At 38.5% G+C, this 19,639-nt stretch overlaps 1 protein-coding gene across 2 annotated transcripts in view; it reads left to right on the top strand.

The window, feature by feature from the left end:
• Window positions 1-7,735: 7,735 nt before the first annotated feature.
• Window positions 7,736-19,639, top strand: part of LOC120485948 (uncharacterized) — a 51,325-nt gene continuing 39,421 nt past the window's right edge. For both annotated transcript variants that reach the window (XM_089135397.1, XM_089135396.1), the window contains exons 1-5: window positions 7,736-7,867; window positions 8,357-8,523; window positions 8,888-9,043; window positions 18,665-18,947; window positions 19,524-19,639. In XM_089135397.1, coding sequence (XP_088991523.1) covers window positions 8,479-8,523; window positions 8,888-9,043; window positions 18,665-18,947; window positions 19,524-19,639 — 600 coding nt within the window. In that variant the 5' untranslated portion in view covers window positions 7,736-7,867; window positions 8,357-8,478. The remainder of the gene's footprint in view (window positions 7,868-8,356; window positions 8,524-8,887; window positions 9,044-18,664; window positions 18,948-19,523) is intronic.

Below are 19,639 nucleotides of genomic sequence, written 5' to 3'. Positions count from 1 at the left end.
ATGAGCGCGCTTCCCGTGCGCCTATTTGAAACAGAGGATTTGAAATAACGACCTCGAGCGCGCAAAAGACGCGATACGTGAACTAATCAGGAGATCCCCTTGACATCGTTTCTGCGCACGGCACCTTCTCAGCAAGCAGGGCGCCATTGCCAATAATTGAATCGAAATGATAAAAAATAGAAAAACTTCGCGGCACAGAGTATTTTTTTAACTGCTCGTGCCGCCCCCCATGTAATGCCGCCCCGGGCGACTGCCCGGTTCGCCCGTGCCTAGAACCGCTACTGACCGCTAGCCTAGCTTAGCACAAAGACTCGATGTGACTGGTTGCAGCTTTCATACTGATCCAAATGAGTTGCAAAATAACGCAAACGTTTTCCTATTTACATGTTGTGATTTGTATAGTCACATAATGTACAAATAACAAAGTCAAATGAGACACAGACATCTTTTAACCGTATAAAACCTGGGAACTATTCTCTGAAGGCGAAGCACTGCTACTTTGACGGCGTAATAACCGCATCACCGGAGACACGCCATGGTGAGGAGTAGTTATGCAATACTGTATATTATATAGGCTACTGTTGAATACATTTGGTTCAGCTAATAAATTGCATTTAAAATATATTGATTCCTGTAATAATAATTATTTATTCATGTGATATTTATAAATCTGGGTGCGTTTTTGGTTGGAAATCAATGAAACATGGTACTGTTACCTGGTCTCCCCTGTTTATTGTCACAGCTCATACAATAAAGCAAACACCCATGATAAACTATGCTTTTCTATCTGACGTTAGTAATTGCTGACTCTTTATTCCAACGCTGAGCGAAGCGAACTCTCTGCTCCTCGTCATGGTGCGTCTCAGGTGATTGTTATCACTCTGCCCAAGTATCAGTGCTTCAGAAAATATAGTATTTATACGGTTAAAAGATGTCTGTCTCTCATATGGCCTTGATATTTGCACACTCTGTGACTATACAAACCACAACATGTAAATAGGAAAACGTTTGCGTTATTTTGTCACTCATTTGGATTAGTATGAAAGCTGCAACCATTCACATCCAGTCTTTGTGCTAAGCTAGGCTAGCGGTGGGTGCGTCAAACAGACTTATAGCACGCACAGAGATGAAAAAGGTATGTATGGACTTATCTAACTCTGGGGGGTAAGGTGAATAGGCTAAGTCCCAAAAAGTCGGAGTGTTCCTTTAAGGCAAAAACAGAGTACATCCAAACACAGCGAAAAAGGGCAGGCAGAAACAGAACTGAAAATAATACACATGGTACATCCACAAAGGACAACACCAGAAGCCTGTTGCATGAAGCTAGTTAAACATTCTCAGAGTTTTAGAGTAGGTTTTAGTTAATTGATAAATACAATCTATTGATGAGATTATTTTTGAAAGCATCTTCACACACAGCATTTTTACACAAGTGCCAAAAACGTTTCACAGTAGATTTGCTGGTAAGTTTCTTCAAGCATCTTGGAGATGTTGCCGCAGTTTTTCTCTGGATTTAGTTTTTATGAGGTCTTTCTTTCATAACCCCATAAGATATAACATAAATTAAATCGGGAGATCAGACCACAAATGCTAATATGTTGTTACTGTTACAGCGTATGTTGAATGTTGAGTTGATGGGCCCCATTGAATTCCATAGTATGACTTTTTTTTTCTTTTTTTTAACTGTGGAAGTATATGGAAGCACAATGTCCATCAAATGTTTGGTTACCGACTTTCTTCAAAATATATTCGTTTGTGTTCAGCAGAGGAAAGAAATTCATACAGGTTTGGAACAACTTGAGGGTGAAAAAATGATGACATAATTTTCTTCTGAATTTTCAGCATCAGAAGCCTGTGAATAGAAAAGAGGGGAGTGATAACCCTTCTTAACACATTCAGTAAACTGACAAAGTAAACTTTAAACAGTAAACTGAAAAATCCCAGTCAAAGACAAACACAAGGTGTTGTGAGAGTATTCAACCTACATCAGCTGGGTTGAGGGAAGCCAGATATTGGAGCATCTGCTCAAAATCCTGGTTCGCCAGCCCTGCCTGGCTATTGGATTGTGGAATTTCAACGACACACTGGCGGTGGCCCAATCTGCCGACAGAATTCCTCCAAGAAATGTCTAGAACCTCATCATCTGGAAGACCATATAGCTTACCTCAAAAACAAAGAGCAGATTTCCACTAGGGCTTGCCTGAGGTGAGGTATAATCAGGATGGGGAAGGTAAACGAAACAGATAAAATGCATGCAGATTAAATAAAAAACAAATGAATACAAAATGTATTTCCTCATTGATGTTGTGTAGTTAATATTGTCCAAGTTACTCCTTAAAGGGATAGTTCACTTAGAAATTAATTTTTTATATGTTTTAGCTTACCTTAAGGGCATCCAAGATGTAGGTGTCTTTGTTTCCACAGTATTTTAAATTTTGACATTTTTCGGTCAAACCGGTGTTGTCTGTCAGTCATATAATGCAGTTTTAGGGGGTCCACCTTAAAGAGCATGCACAGAGAAGTCAAAATGAAATATGATTTAATGACTCGTAAATGTAATACACATTGATTGCCTAAGACACGAAACAAGCGGTTTGTGTGAGAAAACGAACAGTATTTATATAGTTTTTACCTCTTGTTAACAGCCGTTAAATTGATCTGAATCAGATGAAAACAAAATATTAATCAGATTGAAAATCAAAAAATGCCACCTACACAGCAAACTCATTGCTGTAACAAGGAACATTGTGACTGATGGAATAGTGAAGGGAACTAGTTATTTGTGGTTTACGGTTTAAGACTGAACGAACCAGTGACTAGAACTGAAATGATTTCCATTGTATTTTGCTACTTTATACTTGAAATTGCATAAAGGCTGCGTTACAGTGAAGTGAGAGGAAGATTAAGAGAGAGTTGAAACTGTAATCTTTTGCAGCAGTTGATAAAAAAAAGATAACATATATATATTTTAAATGACAGGACCTGAATGCAACTTTGAAAATATCCTTGTGATGAATTTTGGTCAGTAGCTTTAAAGGTCATAGAGGTCTTTGTACTGGAGACTGAAATCCTTGTCCACTTTAAATAATAATAACAATAATAAGGATTTTGTTTTAGTTCTACTTGCACTGTTGTGCTCTTTGGTCAACAAATGCTTTCCAGTGAGCAGGCACAGGAAATGTCCAGTGATGGTTTCTTTCAGCTTTCTGTGTTGTTGCAGGATTTTGTTGCAGCTTATCGTTCAAGGCTTGTGTTACAGACCAGGATCGGTTATTGACAGTAATGCAATGTCATCTGCAAATTCAAGGTCTGTAAACTAGTATTTGTTCTTCCACAGGATACCAATGCATGGGCATGGCATCTTTCTCATCATGACAATGTCCATGGCTAGCAGGATCTGAAATGGAGATAGGATTTCGTAATTTCCCTGAGAGAGTCCCTATGGAAACTATGGAAGGCCTTCTAAAAGTCTGTTAAGATGATGACCAGTGGCGCCAAATGAAAATTTGATTACTGCAAGGAACCCAACTTGCACTTCTCGTGTCCACTTTGCAGACGTTGCAGTAGGATGATGCTGCAGACCGTCTAAGACTGAGTAAAACTGCCTTGCCAATTTTTGCAATCAGCCAATTTATCACTCTCTTTGGTTGTTTAACAATCAAACCTTTTCTCCTGTCCCTGGGGACACATTAAGCTTGTCAGCGCTCATTGAACAGTTTAATCAGCATGGCCACTCACTATCGCTGCCTTGCATCAGCAGTTTGGCATCCAGCCCTTGTGCCTTGCTGCTCTTCAAGGCCTGTATCACTTTCCTTGTTTCATTGGCAAGGATGTTAATCAAAACTATGAATCCAGATTCTCCATTGCTAATTTGATCCATCCATTTCAGTTCTCAGGTATGTTTGAATAAAAAGAGTTTATCAACAGTACAAAAACACTGTTGGTGTGCGTCTAGGAACAGAGTTTTGAAACGTTTTAGGTTACGACTGTAACCCTAGTTCCCTGAGAAAGGGAACGAGACGATGTGTTGATGACGCTTTGGGAACGCCCCTGCGTGATTGCGTCTGAAGGACTCATTTCAACCAGTCCAACGGCGAGAGTTAGCGTCACGGGCGGGTGATGTCACGACCAGGAAAGTATAAAAGCACATCCAGTTTAGAACCGCGCTCACAGGGATGTAGGAAGTATGGCAAAGTGACGCATTATCTCATTCCCTTCTCAGGGAACTAGGGTTAGAGTCGTAACCTGAGACGTTCCCTTTCGAGGGAACTTGCAATGCATTGATGGTGCTTTGGGAATGAGAATCCCCAACACTCCACACAAACAAGAGCCTGTCTGTGTGAATACTGAGAGCACAACTAAGACAAGAGCACCTGTACACTTGGGGTAACGCCCAAGTCGAAGTTGTAAGGCACGGATTCTCAAACCCTCTACCCGGAGGGGGCCGCCCTCAGAAGCCTGATAGCCTCGGCATCAGGACTTCTTCTTAGTCGAAGCCTTCTTCGAGATAACGACTGTCCTCAGATATGTCTTATCCCAAGATGACTACAGCTGAGAATACTAAAGGAACCAGCCTCTCAAAACTGGTCTCTAGTATAGCTTGAGAAGCCAATCCGGTGTCCTGAAATGGATGACCGACAGGAAATTACCGAACTGACCCCTCTTAAACCCCCCTTCTGCGACTCAGACATTGAGACTAGAACTCGCTGAAGGGCACCGGAGGGAGATGGGCACCGTATAATGAGGTGTTATTCACCTCCCCCTGGGAACTAACTATTTATTTTCCCAGCCTCGGCAAGCATGCGATCTGAGCCATAGATTGTTATTATAGAGATGCAGTCCCATAATCTATGCGCTGCCTCGGCAAACGCGAGATCCGAGATCGAGTCACAGAATTTTTATTTCAGACCCGTAATCTACGTGCTGCCTCAGCAAAGCGAGATCTGAGCCAAATAGATTTTGTTTGAGCAGAGAGCAGAGCTATAACTCTCGATAGTGCATATATGTCGCGAAATTTTGAATGAACATTGTCAGCCCAAATTTATTAGAGCTGACCGTGCATGCTCCACTCCCAAACAAACAACACATGAATCACTTGTGTCCCCACTCGGAATGAAGCGAGGGCAGGGACGGACACATGATCTAGCTGTTTGCTAGCCATACTCCTGTCTAAAATTTGAATATACTGTATTATGCTTGAGGACAAACAATAAATAGACAGAGACAGATTCACATAGAGTGCTTGCTAAAGGCACAGAAGCTAGCCCGGTTCTAAACCAGATGTGGTTTTATCCTTTCCTGGTCGTGACGTCACCTGCCTGTGATGCTCACTCTCGCCATTGGACTAGTTGACATAAGTGCTTCAGATGCAATCAAGCAGGTGCGTTCCCAAAAAGTCATTGACGATTCTTAAGTTCCCTCGAAAGGTATCACTTCATTAGATCGCACTGCTCCACATGCATCTACATGCTCTGGAGCCACAGTCCTTCTCTTCTTGTAAAGTAGCCCAGATAGGTTGCCATGGCCACATAAATTCCCAGGGTTAGATGCAACAAGAAGAATGTGAGGACTTTTCTCTGGTAGAGCGAAGGGATAAGTGACTTGAGACAGAGCCACAACGACGATGGGCTGCAGGCATTCAGCAGAGGCGGGGTTGAAGGACTGGCTGAGATTTGCGGTAAAGGTGACAGAGGTAAGCTTGCTCAAAAGTAAGCAAAGGTCGGCACTGTCCCTTCCTCTTCAGGCTCTGGCTCACTCATCGCGATGGGCAGTCACTTTCTGTCTGTGGGGGGCTCTAGCGAATTCTCTGCTGTCGAAGGGTTGTAGTTGGCTGGGCTCTGCGTATGGCTGTCTCCTGGATCAGGGAGAGACGTTCTAGACCTGATTATGACCTCCCTCTAGTCAAGTCCTGAGGTGTCTAAGAAGTCTACAGGGTGAGGTAGTTGGCCCCGATCCAGAACAACGATTTGGGGGTCTCGTCATCATCGTAGGTAGCCTGACTTCGTCATACTCATATTCAAGAGAGAATATGAGTCTGAAACTCCTCCGTTGGGCTTTGATTATGAGGCGTGTTGTAACCGAACCAGGAAAAAAACCTCTGCACTCAATTGGATAGTCAATCAGATATATAAGATCTGATTCATAAGTCCAAATAATACAAGAGTGTTAGCAAACACTTCAGCGTAAGTGTGACCAGACAAATGAGAACACAGCAACTTAAATGTAGACAAACGAGGGTAAATAATGACACACAGCTGAAGTAAGAGAAGAACTAATCATATCAGTAACCATGACAACAAAAGAGAAGCAGGAAAATCAAAGGAACACAGAAGAGAATACAAATTAAAAGTCCACAATAACAACACTGACTGAACATAATTGTGACACCTGCCATTGTTTTCAATCGACGAAGACCCTAGGAAGCCCCCTTATACTTGGCCACGTACTGTATGAGATGTTTCTGGGTGTTATCCCTCCTATCTTCTTCGAGGCCTTCATAAATTGTGGCAATTCTTTGTTGTTTAGAATCCAGTTTTCCAATAACTATTTTGTCTTTTATGATTGTAATAAAGAACTCTGTCTCGTCTTCTGTCCAAACACCGCGCCATTGTTAAAGAATAATCGACTTTTATGTAGGCCAAGGTAACCTGTAGGCTAAATGCGAAAAAACTGTTTCCATTGCATTATTGCAGAATATTCCTTTTTCAAATTGCCTGACAAATCACCTCATGTGAGCGTAAATACTTTTTTTGTGATAAATGGAATTTTTTGTGAAATTGTCATGTTTCCATTGAACGTATTTTAAATTTGCAGTTTCACTTTGCGCAATATGGAGAATTATGGAAACACAGCTGCTGTTCATTCTCGCCAGAGTATAAGTAGGCTATAAATTCATAATAGTTTTAATAAAAATCTCTTATTTACTGATTTAATTACACCTGATCTGAGTTGCATTAATCATCCCTGTGTATTTATAGCCTTGGTTTGGATTAATTCATGGGGCAACAAAGAGTATACTGACAAGACCAAAAGTGCCAGTTATGCTATTTCCACGATCTTTCTGCATTGTCCTGAGTTCACCATGCACCCCTGGATCTGTAAACAGAGCACATGACTGCTGAGTATATAGGTGACAGAGGTATAACTCTTAGTAATATTTCTTATGTAATATTTCTTATTTCTTATGTATTTCTGATGTGATGTATTAAAAAAAATAGAAGTTTACCATGTTTTCTGAATAGTCAAGTCAAGTCACCTTTATTTATGTAGCGCTTTTTACAATACAGATTGTTTCAAAGTATAGCTTTACAGAGATAACTGGAAAATATGGTTGTGTCTAGGACTAGGTCCACCATCTGATCTGGAAACGGCCCTAACCGGGCCTCATCACACAATAAAATACACACAATAAATGTGTACACAAAATAATACACACAATAAAATGAATACATTACCCCTTGTTTAATTGAAGAAAGTTTTTACACATAATTTAATATAGGCTATTTATTGTAAATCAAATCAGTTTAGCTTAGTTTAGATAATATTATTTAATTAAATGTATTTTATTTTATTTACAGTAGTATGTTTAACATTTTTTTTAATTAATTTACTGAAGTTTAATTAATTCAAAGACTGGTCTCAGTATAGTCAGTCACTGAGTGAAACAACTGGAGGACTCTGGCGACCAGACACAATGTACAATAGGTGGCGGTAATGCTACAAAGCATTGAGCGGCCATTAAACAACAAGAAGAAGAACTTGAGCATTAGCAAGAGCAGAGCAAGAGATGACTTGATATAGAAAATGAAGTTGTTGGATCGCCGCTTTTAAACACAACACCTATATTTATATGGCATCTTAAATACATGTACGAGTGAGCATATTGTCATGTTCTATTTTTGAAATGTGACGCGATATAATTCCATGTTATTGGGAGGCAGGTAGGATTAGGTAAAGAGAGTGCAACTGATTAATTTAATTTTTAAATATTCATATTTCCTGCAAGTCATGGTTTAAATTTTATGCGCTTATTAGCAGATATCTGCCAACATTATGAGGTTTTTGAAGATGTGCGTATTGTTCAGTTGATGATGTTGTTATTTTTTTTATTGTCTTTTTCTATCGCTTAAGTAGGTTGTGATTGTTGATGATGGTTAGCATTGTTTGTTAAAATATTAATGTATGATGACACAAAAAGCTTCAATTAGATGATATAGATATATAATGCACCTGTTCAACGCTCTCTGGGATTATAATACTTATTTTCATGAACATTACTAATTATTGTGTTTATTTGCATATAAACATGTCTTTAATATTTATATTAACGCATATTAAATATTTTATTTTAATACAGGGCGGTGGAACTCCAGGACTGGATTTGAAGAACCCTTCAGTCAGATGACAGTAAAATGAGTTTTGTGTAGAATTTGCTTTCATTTATTTAAAACCTTTCCTAGGCTATAGGTTGTGTAAACAATGCTGAAGTGGTTTTCGGCAGATGAGTCCGGCTCTGCTCATGGAGTGAGTATTAATCATGCTTCCATTAAAATATTTCAGAATGCAGATTATTTGTTGTGGTGTATAATTAATGCCTCTTCCTGGGGGTGTTTAATGTGGGAATGTCTAGGAGTGAACTGCATCTTTTATTCAGAAATAATTCTAAATGTGCCATGTCAACGTATTTATTTATTTGGTGAGATGTCATGTAATAATCTAGTCATCCGGTTATTATCGCAAAATATCGCAAGACAGAGCCCAAACACACACCTTCCACGGTGGGATCCTGATCACCCTGGGTGATTAATGATAACAACCTTCTGAGTGTTTATTATCCATTACATGTATGTCATTACATGGTCAATAATATATCCTTTGCTTGTCTCAGGCTCCTGGCTCCCCATCGGTGGACACCGGAGGCACTGATATAAGATTTTCTGAGATCACTGAGCAGTTGACGCAAATGCAGGAACTTGTTGCTCATCTAAAGGAGTTAATCAGGGAGAAGGATGCAGCACTCGGCAATAAAGATGAACAAGTCAAGGTAACTTTCAATTCTAAAAAATATGTTCAATGGTTCAGTGGCTGTTTTTTGTATTTAATTTATTCAAAATGCATTAAGATGCTGTTCAAACATACAATTACTTGAAACATGTTTTAAAGAAGAGCTCTGTCCTGCTCATATTGCCCACCCCCCTTGAAGTGCAGAGCAGGATATACAGGGGAAACTCGAAAAAATTAGAATATCGTGCTAAAGTTAATTTATTTCAGCAATTCAACTTAAAAGGTGAAACTAATATACTCATTACATGATATATGATATATTACATGAAGGATATAGATATTTATTCTGCATGGATTGTTTTTATTTACTAAAATTGAATTTTGTGCGAAATGAATTTTTCAATCCATGCAGAATTGTCAAAAACATGATTATTGGTTCTGTAATCACTAACATATACAGAAGAGTTTACATAAGTAAATAAGAGTAAAATAATAAAATGTAAAATAATAATATAAAATGTTTTCTGTTGCAAGCTCACATACTTGATCTCATGTTTTCTCGTGGTTTATTATTGAGCTGTCAAGTTGGCATGTTGAAATAATCAGTTCCATACACTTGACACATTTTTTTTTCATTTAATTTAATTATTTATTTATCTTGTGTATGGGTGTCCCTTATTTTGCCTCACTAAAGGTGGCAACCCTAACCTGTTCCTCCATCAGCCTCAGCTGCTCTTCACTACAATGCGACTCGTAAAGATAGTCACGAACATCGGATTCGAGCAGCAGAATTCAAAATCTTCTTCTTCATGTTTAGTTTCTTCTTGTCATAACTTCCCATAGACATCATATAGTTAGACACCCTATCGACCGCTACTGTCTATTGGCACAGACGAGAATTGGAGCTGCCATCTTAAACCGGTCATCCGCTCCACTCAGTGTAATCTGAATGGCAGGTGAAATGAGCTGTCAGTGCATTAAATTAATCATATCTCACTGAATACTGAACTGATTTTCACACGTTTTTTTTTGCTGCAAAGGTCATTCATTTAGCTATGATACAGGACACATGGTTCGGCGTATTTTAATATCCATAGTAGGCTTAACAGTAATATAATATTCTGATATAAGATATAAAGTGACCAGACACAATATGTGTGATGAAGGATATAATGTATTTTATAAATCACACACTATAAATATAATAAAGAAGCAGAAACAGATAGTAGCAGTTAAGTAAGATATTTTAATCAGTAACAAGAAACAAGTTATGATTTGTGACACTCACATACACATGAACAGACACACACACACACACGCACACACAATCTCTCTCTCTCTCTCACACACACACTTTCACACACACAGAACGCAGCCACCGAATCCACTGAACGCAGCCACCTGTAATAAAAATTGAGAAGAAGCGTTTCAACGTGTTTGCATTCAATAAATTCGGACAACAAGCCTATACCTTTTTTATTGTATGTGGATGTGGGAGGGGAAAATGTCGAGACTAAAGCCCTATTCGGATTAACTTTACAAGGGTAGATGGAGTAAATTAATAATGTAATTTTACCACAGGACTTCTGTATTAACAATAGCCAAATCGCATGTGATAAGATATAGGTTATCAATAAAACTAGAAGTTGGAGGGGTAACTCAATTTGCGCATCGCTGTCATGCGTGTATTACACCGCTTCCTGATATCATCTGCGTATTACACTGCTTCCTGATATCATGTGCGCAAACACAAATAACCTATACAACAGGGTAGTGCTTATCTGATAACCTAGAAGCTCTTGTAATTATTACTTTAACAGTTACCCCACCTCTCCATGCCTGGTGAACACCAGCTGATGCAGTAAACAGCATTTCACAACTATTTCAGTACAGTAATAGAATATCCTTGTTCCTTCTCAATTATCTGGTAATATTCTATTCACAAAATACAACCAATAGTACGGTAATGTTAAGACTTACTTGTGAAAAGCACTATTTTCGATGGTCCGGGGATTAGAACAGGAATATGCCCCCCAATGCTCTGGCATCTTATCTGCTGCCACGCAACGGAACTAGGAATAAGACCGGTTCAAAATGGCGGCCAGATTTCTCGGTTTCGAGCGGCCAATAGGGTATCTAGTCTCAATATGATATCTATGATAACTTCCTGTCTCCACAGTGCTTGTTAGCTTCAGTATCTGCAAGTGAATTCCCACTCACAGATCTGTAATAGGCCTGTAGGGTGAGTGGGTCCCACACCCTTGAATAATAATGAGCTAATGTTTGTGGTCTCTACACTTTTTAATGAAATGTGACTTCCTGCTTATTATGACTCAAAATGACGATGTTAACATCAGAATAAGCAGGAAGTATAACACTTAAATCCTTATTTCTCCCATCTCAGAGGAAAATGAGGGAATAAACCATGACCATTCAAAAATATGACTGGGTTTCTAAAGATACAAAGCTTGATACAAATGGGTTAAGTGTCCCTTTAAAGCCTTTATTTGTTATAATTTTGATGATTATTGCTTACAGCTATAAAAAGCTTTTCACAATATTCTTATTTTGAATTTGGCGTTTTCATAAGCTGTAAGCCATAATCATCAAAATTATAACGAACAAAGACTTGAAATATCTCACTTTGCATGTAATGAGTATAATATATTATAATATATAATAAGTATAATATTATAAGTATAATATTATAAGTATAATATATTAGTTTCACCGGTAACACTTTACAATAAGGTTCATTAGTTAACATTAGTAAATGCATTAACTAACATGAACTAACGATGATGAGCAATGCATTAGTTAGTGTTTATTAATCTTTGTTAATGTTAGTTAATACAAATACAGCCGTTCATTGTGTGTTCATGTTAGTTCACAGTCCATTAACTAATGTTAACTAATACAACCTTTGATTTTAATAACGTATTAGTAAATGTTGGAATTAATATTGACTAAGATTAATAAATGCTGAAGAAGTATTGTTCACATATTGTACATGTTAACTAATGTAGTTAACTAATGTTAACTAATGAACCTTATTGTAAAGCGTTACCGTTTCACCTTTTAAGTTAAGTTATTACTGAAATAAATTAACTTTAGCACAATATTCAAATTTTTCGAGTTTCACCTGCTTTACAAAACATGTTAGGGAGGAAATAAAATGAAACTTGGCTTAGTTCCAAAATTTTGTGTAATTTCTATTCCTTTCCGTGTGCTTGGACTTTTAATGTTTAACTTGTATAACACTTTTCAATTCAGAAACGGTAAAATCTTAAATTGCACAAGAATTAGCCCCAAGGAACTCAAAATCAAAAAAGCCTTCTGTCAGCATCTCCAGTGCTTTAAATGGCGTCTGCTCGGCTAGCGCAGTTACCCTGAAAGTGTCATCTGGATGCTGACAATATTGCTCTTTGCAGACTTTGTACAGGCAGTGGGTGTCACATGACGCATAATGTGGCACATAAAATGTCTTAATCTCAACGCACACACAGAATCACATGAACATACCAATGCAGTTTTACTCTAGAGTGTATTGCGTACTGTTAAAAGCGACATACGTCTGCATGTTATGGTTTCAAAATGAGAAAATATCAAAGAAAATATACATGAACAAAGAATAACTGTACCTACCAGATCCTCACTCTATTCATTCGTAGGCACGTCTTCAATATGTTTACACTACTCATACTTATTAACTGTCACCCACTCGTTGCATTGACACAAGCACGAGTGGAAGCACTGTCTTTAGGGAAAGCACCTTCAATGATCCTGAATATATATCTTATAGAAAAGATATGAAAGTTATTTATATATTGTGCTGTAATGTGTCATTGTTAAGATATATCGGTAACACTTTCACTATAAGGTTAATTTGTTAACTACCTTTTTTAACATGAGCTAAGAATGAACAATAATTCTTCAGCATTTATTAATCTGATTTAATATCAATTTCAACATTTACTAATAAGTTATTAAAATCAACTGGAAAGTCTGTCTGGGATTACATGAAGAAACAGGAAAAAAAAAAAACTGATACAGACTAAATCTAGAAGAACTGTGGCAAGGTCTCCAAGACGCTTGAGGAAATGCCTACCTGAAAAACTATGTGCAAATACCTAGAACAAAAGCTGTTTTAAATGTAGTGCTCTCACCAAATATTGATTTGATTTAGTTAATAGAAGTTAATTGAAAAATCAAATCTATTTATGACATTATTTTTTTTAAATCATCAAAACTTTACAGGATTTTTACACAAATGCATACGACTTTTCACAGTACTGTAGCTTTGTAGGTAGGTTTCTTCAAGCATCTTGGGGACATTTCTACTGTCAAACCTCACAGGATTATTACAATTAATGGCGAAAGCAATGTTTGGAAATGTAAACAGATTATTTCTTATTGATACACTATAGCAAAATATATAAATAACTGGCTTAAAACATTTTTTTTTTATGAAAATACTAATGTGCCTAAGACTTTTGCATAGTGCTATATGTGTATACTGTACATATGCTGTACTTATTCAAGAAACTAGTTCTTTATTTGCTCTTGTTTCAAATGTCCAAAATAGGTGTGACACGTAAAACATAATAAATGACAAGATACAGAGGTTTCCAACCAACAGCAATGTAAATGTAATAAGGATTAAATTTATATTTAAGTTATACAGTGAAGAGTTCAGTATTACTTAACATTTTAATTATTTCATTATATTTCTGTACCTGAAAACTATTGTTAAACCTGCCTGACTGGGTTTTTTGTATCTTTTTTCCTATTGTTTTCTATTGTTTGAACAATAGGCTTTTGCTTGTAATTAGATTATTTGTTCTTATTTTATTACTGACTTTATTTTCTTTAACATTAGTGCTGGTCTGAATACCATTTTTGGAGCTTTGAAGCTTCGGTAGTAATGAACATCGAATAGTCGAGGCTTTGGAATCTCTATCTGTCCGTTTGCATTTTGATTATTTCGAGAACCGTTCATCCAAACGACTTCACAAGGAAGTGCAGTGTTGTATTTGGGGCAATATAGATAGACAAGTGAGACGCGACATGTTCATGTAACGAATCAGCTCTTTGGAATATTAATAATCAATAATAACTTGTTATTATTAATTATGAATATTTGGGTCAGTTAATTCGATTAACTTGATGTGGCTTAATTAATATTACAATCAATTAATCAATTAACCAAGGAACTCTTTTGATTATTAATTTATTCTAAGAAAAGGGTATCTTCCAGGGCAACCGAAGAATAATTATTTCTTAGTATGTACAGCACTTCGAGCAAGTAGCAAAAATCAAAACCGTAAAAGGGACTCCGTATTGCGAACAAAACAGAACCAAATACATATTATGTACAAGTTTTATTAACTAAATGTAGGTATTTATATGAATATAAATAAAATAAACAACATACACATATGAATACATAAATAGGTGAGTGATAGAACGAAACCAAAAACGGAACTATTGAGAAGTTCCATGTTGGTGTTGGCTTGATAGGCGTTCAGCTGCTCATCTGAGGTGATGCGCGTCGCAGTAGCGTCGTCATATCTGACTAAAGGCCATTGCACACTGAGTCCGAAATTCGCATCCGAAATTTTCGCACGTTAAAAAAAAAATTCGACCTCACGTTATGTCAGTCACGCTTGCACACCGCCTCCGAAACTTTCGTCCGTCATAAAATTAATCTGATCGGGTTCGATTTTCTGCGTTTTTCGCATACAGACAGAGCCAGCATTTTGAGAGGTCTTTTGACAATTCAGGGCCAGGGGAGCTCGTCGTCAAATCATTGCACATGTGCGCCGTGCTTTCAGTTTCGGTTTTCAATTTGATCAAGTGTTTATGTTCTCTTCTCTATATTGGATTATGAAATTAATAAACCTCCCCTTTCAATCAGATTGAAATTTAGGATCAAATATGGTGTGATTGAGCAGCCTATTTGATAACTAATGTATTATTTGGGCACAATATATACACAATATATACACAATAACAGCCTAGCTGTTCTGTGTGCCCAGTGCTTCCACCGGGCCGCGCGCGGGTGTGTGTGTCCATACCTGGTCCATACCTGGTCCATACCAGACACACTGCCAGTCTCCGTTCAGAATCGATTGGTTCACGGAAATTGGTGTTGGTCTTGTTTTTAATATGTGGCTCCAGAATCGCTAGCAAAGCATCAAACTGTCCCACTGACATTCTGAGGTCAATTTTGAATCGCTCAGGATAAATTCGCAACTCATTGATAAGGTGGAACTCCTTCCTCTCGGCGCAATTTCAGGATTGGATAGACGTAATATTTTCTCTTTCTTCTCTTTTCAATAAGAGAGAGAGCAAAAATCATCCTCACTGCTTGACGAATCCATTTGGTATTTTTGCGTTTTTTCCCGCAAAGGTTTAATAAATACGCAACGGACTCAGTGTGCAAGGTTTCTATGCGTGACGAATTTTTAGGCTGACGAACACGAAAATACGCATACGAATATTTCGTACTCAGTGTGCAATGGCCTTAAAATAGCATGACGTATAGCCTATAACACGCTCTCACACGTTTATTTATTTTTTTAGCATTTTTGGGAGTAGTAACATTTTTACATATATGGTTTCAAGAACCAGATGCATTTACACTTGTCCAGTTTCGTCTGGAATGCGGCCCAGACCACCTCCCAATGTGGTTTGAGCGATCGGATTCAAATCCGTCTCGAATGCATTTCGGGGGGCATTTACAGCTGGCCTTTTCACGATCGGAACTATCCGTTCACAGAAAACGCATGAAGTGGCCAGGTGTAAACGGCCCCTTGCATGCCCATGTGGCCACATTCCTTTGAGGTCGAAAACGCCTGTCATCAGTCTCAAAGTGCTCTGTAACCGGATACCCGGCCGACAAATAGCTTCATTTGTGAGGTTGGTTTTGGGGGGACCGTTTCATAGACATTTATATACATTAAATATAATGAATATGAATAGTTAGTGTGTGTCTGATCGGGCCAGACTCAACAGATCTCCTCCCCCCTATTCGACCGTTGTTGTCCCCCTCAAGGACAACCACGATTGAAGATGAAAGTGTTGAGAGATCAGACACGCCTTTGTCATAGAAGGCTGGAAGGTCGGGCTGGCCTCTGGTTGCTCGTGTCTTCTGGAGCGGTGGTCGTTCCATGGCGAGTGATCTGGCCCAGTCCAGGTTTCTGCAGCAGGTGTTAAGGCAGCAGACGGGGTGTCACCTGTCATTCTGAAGTCCATTAGTTTTTGGAGCAGGTGTTTCCTTGTGGTTGCAGGAAGTGGTTAGGGCTCTATGTAGCATACAGAGGTTTGCAAGCTGACCTGGTGCTGGTGGCAGGAGGTCAGAAAGTGGCTGTTAGCCTCTCTGTCATGATGGTGCCGACGCAAGCTTGCCTAAGCTGGGGTGGGCAAGGAGTCAGAAGCATGTACTTTACAGGACTCCTCGGGTGAGTCCTGTGCAGGGAGCTATTTCGTGTGTGTCAGCAGCTCCTGTAACTCTGAGGCAGGTGCGTCCAGCTGTCCTTGTGGAGCCTCAGATTGACACCCGTGTGAAGGGTGTGGAGGAGGATGCTGTCCTCCATTGCTTGTCAGTCTTTCCGCTTCGAGGACGCCGATATGCCATAAAACATATTCAAGCATTTGGATATGGTTTGAGTGGGATGCCAGGTTCCAGAGGCTTGTGCATGAGCTGTGATGTCTTTAAAGGGGTCATGAACTGGCTTTTAAAATTTTATTATATTGTTGTCTGAGGTCAACTTATGACGTTCGCTTGGTTTTTGCATTCAAAAACATCAAAATGAATAAGTAATAGGCTATTTTCTACCCAAGTTGTGAGCCTTCCTGAAAAACGGTCGGTTTTTATGGGCGTGTCGCACTGAAAACTTGGAAATAAACGCCCACTGCTGTGAGTGGAGAACAGTTTTGCATATTATAATGTGTTTAATTCACCCGTCGGTGTACGTGGGGGAAAACGTCCAATGTTGTCAAATGGCAACCGGATTCGCCCATACATGTTCAACCAAGAGTCTGCTTGTAGCACAATTCCTGTCAGATCCAATATAGACGGCACAGCACGTTCTTTAATCTTAATCGGTCTGCAAATCCAGTCTTGTTTACAAAAAAATCCTCAGTGAAATGAAGCGAACAGACGACGATGTTTTACCCTCATCAGCTGGAACGTCATTAAAAATCAAGTTTATCCATGAAGTCCTATTGGAATCCAGAGGAAGCTTATGCAGCGACTGTCTTCTTCCACAATCAGGCACTGCACAATATTCTGTATTGCTCGGTAGAACGATCCGGTTTGTCATCACGAGGTAGGCATGTATGTTAGGCTACTTAGCTATGCGTGTAATGCGCGAATTGGTGGGCGGGGCTAAACCGGCCGTGTTGAAGTAGGTGTTGATCTTCTTCTGCGGTGGTGGTGTTTTAACCCCTTCGACGTCATAGTTTCCCACTTTTAAAAACGAGGCGTTTTCAGAGGTTGGTGTCAATAAAAGCTTTTATTGGACTAACAAGGGCGTTTTCAGTTATGAAACTTACAGGATATTCTGATAATATGATGACCTCTTAGATGTCAAAAGCTCAAGGAAAATTTGATTTCTCAGTTCATCACCCCTTTAACTCAAAGAGTAAATTTAACGCCTTTAGGAGCTTCTAAAAATTAGTCTCTGGAATACGATGAGCTAGAATGAATTGAAATTTGATGTGACTTTCATTTTTTTTTGTTTATTAAAATGTATGTCTGTATTTAAAAGGATATTTAGAAGAATATGGGTAACCAAAGTTTACAGTTAATGGACGATTGAGACTTCCATAATATGAAGAAAAAAAAAAATACAATGGAAGTTAATGGTGCCCCACAACTGTTCAGTTACCAACATTTTTCAAAATATCTTCTATTGTGTTCAGCAGAAGAAAGAAATTCATACAGACTTGGAACAACTTGAGGGTGAATAAATGATGAACTATCCCGTTAAAGGGTTAAGTTAACCCATAAAAGAAAATTCTGTCATTAAATACTCACCCTCATGTCGTTCCAAACCCATAAGACCGGGTCAGTATTGGCTGGTGCCTGCGTCAGCACACGCATAGTGCTTACGTGAACAGAGACAGAGACTCACACGGAAGAGAAGAAATTGTTTAATAAAGTTTTAGTTTTTTTGCGAACAAGTATTCTCATCGCTTCATAAAATTAAGGTTGAATCACTGTAGTCACATGGACTATTTTAACTGTCTTTACTACCTTTCTGGGCCTTGAAAGTGATGTTTACTTTGCAGTCTATGTCGGGTCAGAAAGCTCTCAGATTTCATCAAATATATCTTCATTTGTGGTCTAAAGATGAACACAAGACGAATGTTTTAAGGTTTGGAATGACGTGAGGGCGAGTGATTAATGACAGAATTACATTTTATTTGTGTGAACTATCCCTTTAATGGGTGTCTGTTAGGACTTCAGAACTGTGATAACAATATAATATGTCTGATATTAATATAATGTTATTATAACGTGTAACTTCCTCTGATCAGCGTCTGTTTGAATGTTTTGTGCACACTTAAGGAAATGAAATAGTCCTCTACACTTAAGTCTGTGGTACTCAAATTTATCTTTGACTTGTATGTGTTTTTTTTTTTTTTTTGGTAGGAGCTGACAGAACAAATGCAACTCTTGCGGAGCGAGAGAGAAAACTTTCAGTCAAAGCTGGAGGCAGAGCGTCACATTTCTCGTGCTCGGGTCAGAGATCTAATGGAGAAACATGAGGCTGAGCTCCTCAAGGCTGCTAATAAACACGAGGCTGAGATGTCAGAGAAGGAGCAGGCCTTGCGCAGACAGCTTGAGACTCTTCAGCGCTCTATAACACTACCTGCAGATGCCTCAGCAAACCAATCTACCTGCATCACAGATCAGAGAGTCACAGAGCTGCAAGGTAGTCATCTATGCCACATGCTTGCAGAATGTCATCTGTATTTTGACCTTTGTTTCTCAAATGACCTTAAAGTCCCTGTAAAGTCAAAATTAAATATGTGTTCTGAGTCTGTCATACCACAGAAAAATGTGATATTAGCCACCCAGCCAAATTTGAATGATAAAAAAGCCGGCAAGTACATAAAATAAGCTATCAAAATCTTGAAAAAATGAACAGTTCAAAATGAACAGCCTTTTGAGAACAGCTGGATCCCAAAACCTTTTATATTCTGTGCTGTTGTCTGTTAACTGCAGTGACAGAAATGGAAACTTTTCCACTATGAGGCATTATTTGACCCCATAACTGATTTCCAGGGGATTTTTTTTTTTTTTTTTTTTACCTTTTATTTGGGCAATTCATTTTTCAAACCTTTTTAGATGAATCAGATAAACACACTAAAACATGCACTGGGTAGTTACTTTTGTAATTGTATTTTGTGGGATGATTTTTAGGATTGCTGTGTCCTGTCACTGCATTGTTGAATCTCTCAGTGGCTTTGTTTTTATATTTCTTTCTGTTCAATTCTGTCCAATTTAGCTAAAGTGAAACTGAAAGATTCCGAGGTCAGTAAAGCAGAGGCAAAGTTCTTAAAGATGAAAGCATGGTCCAAGTCTCGGATTAGGCAGCTCGAGCAGGAACTCAAAAAAGTTCAG

This window comes from Pimephales promelas, chromosome 10, assembly GCF_988280905.1.
Source record: "Pimephales promelas chromosome 10, fPimPro1.hap1.1, whole genome shotgun sequence".
NCBI lineage: Eukaryota > Metazoa > Chordata > Actinopteri > Cypriniformes > Leuciscidae > Pimephales > Pimephales promelas.
This window is presented reverse-complemented; position numbering and strand designations above follow the sequence as displayed.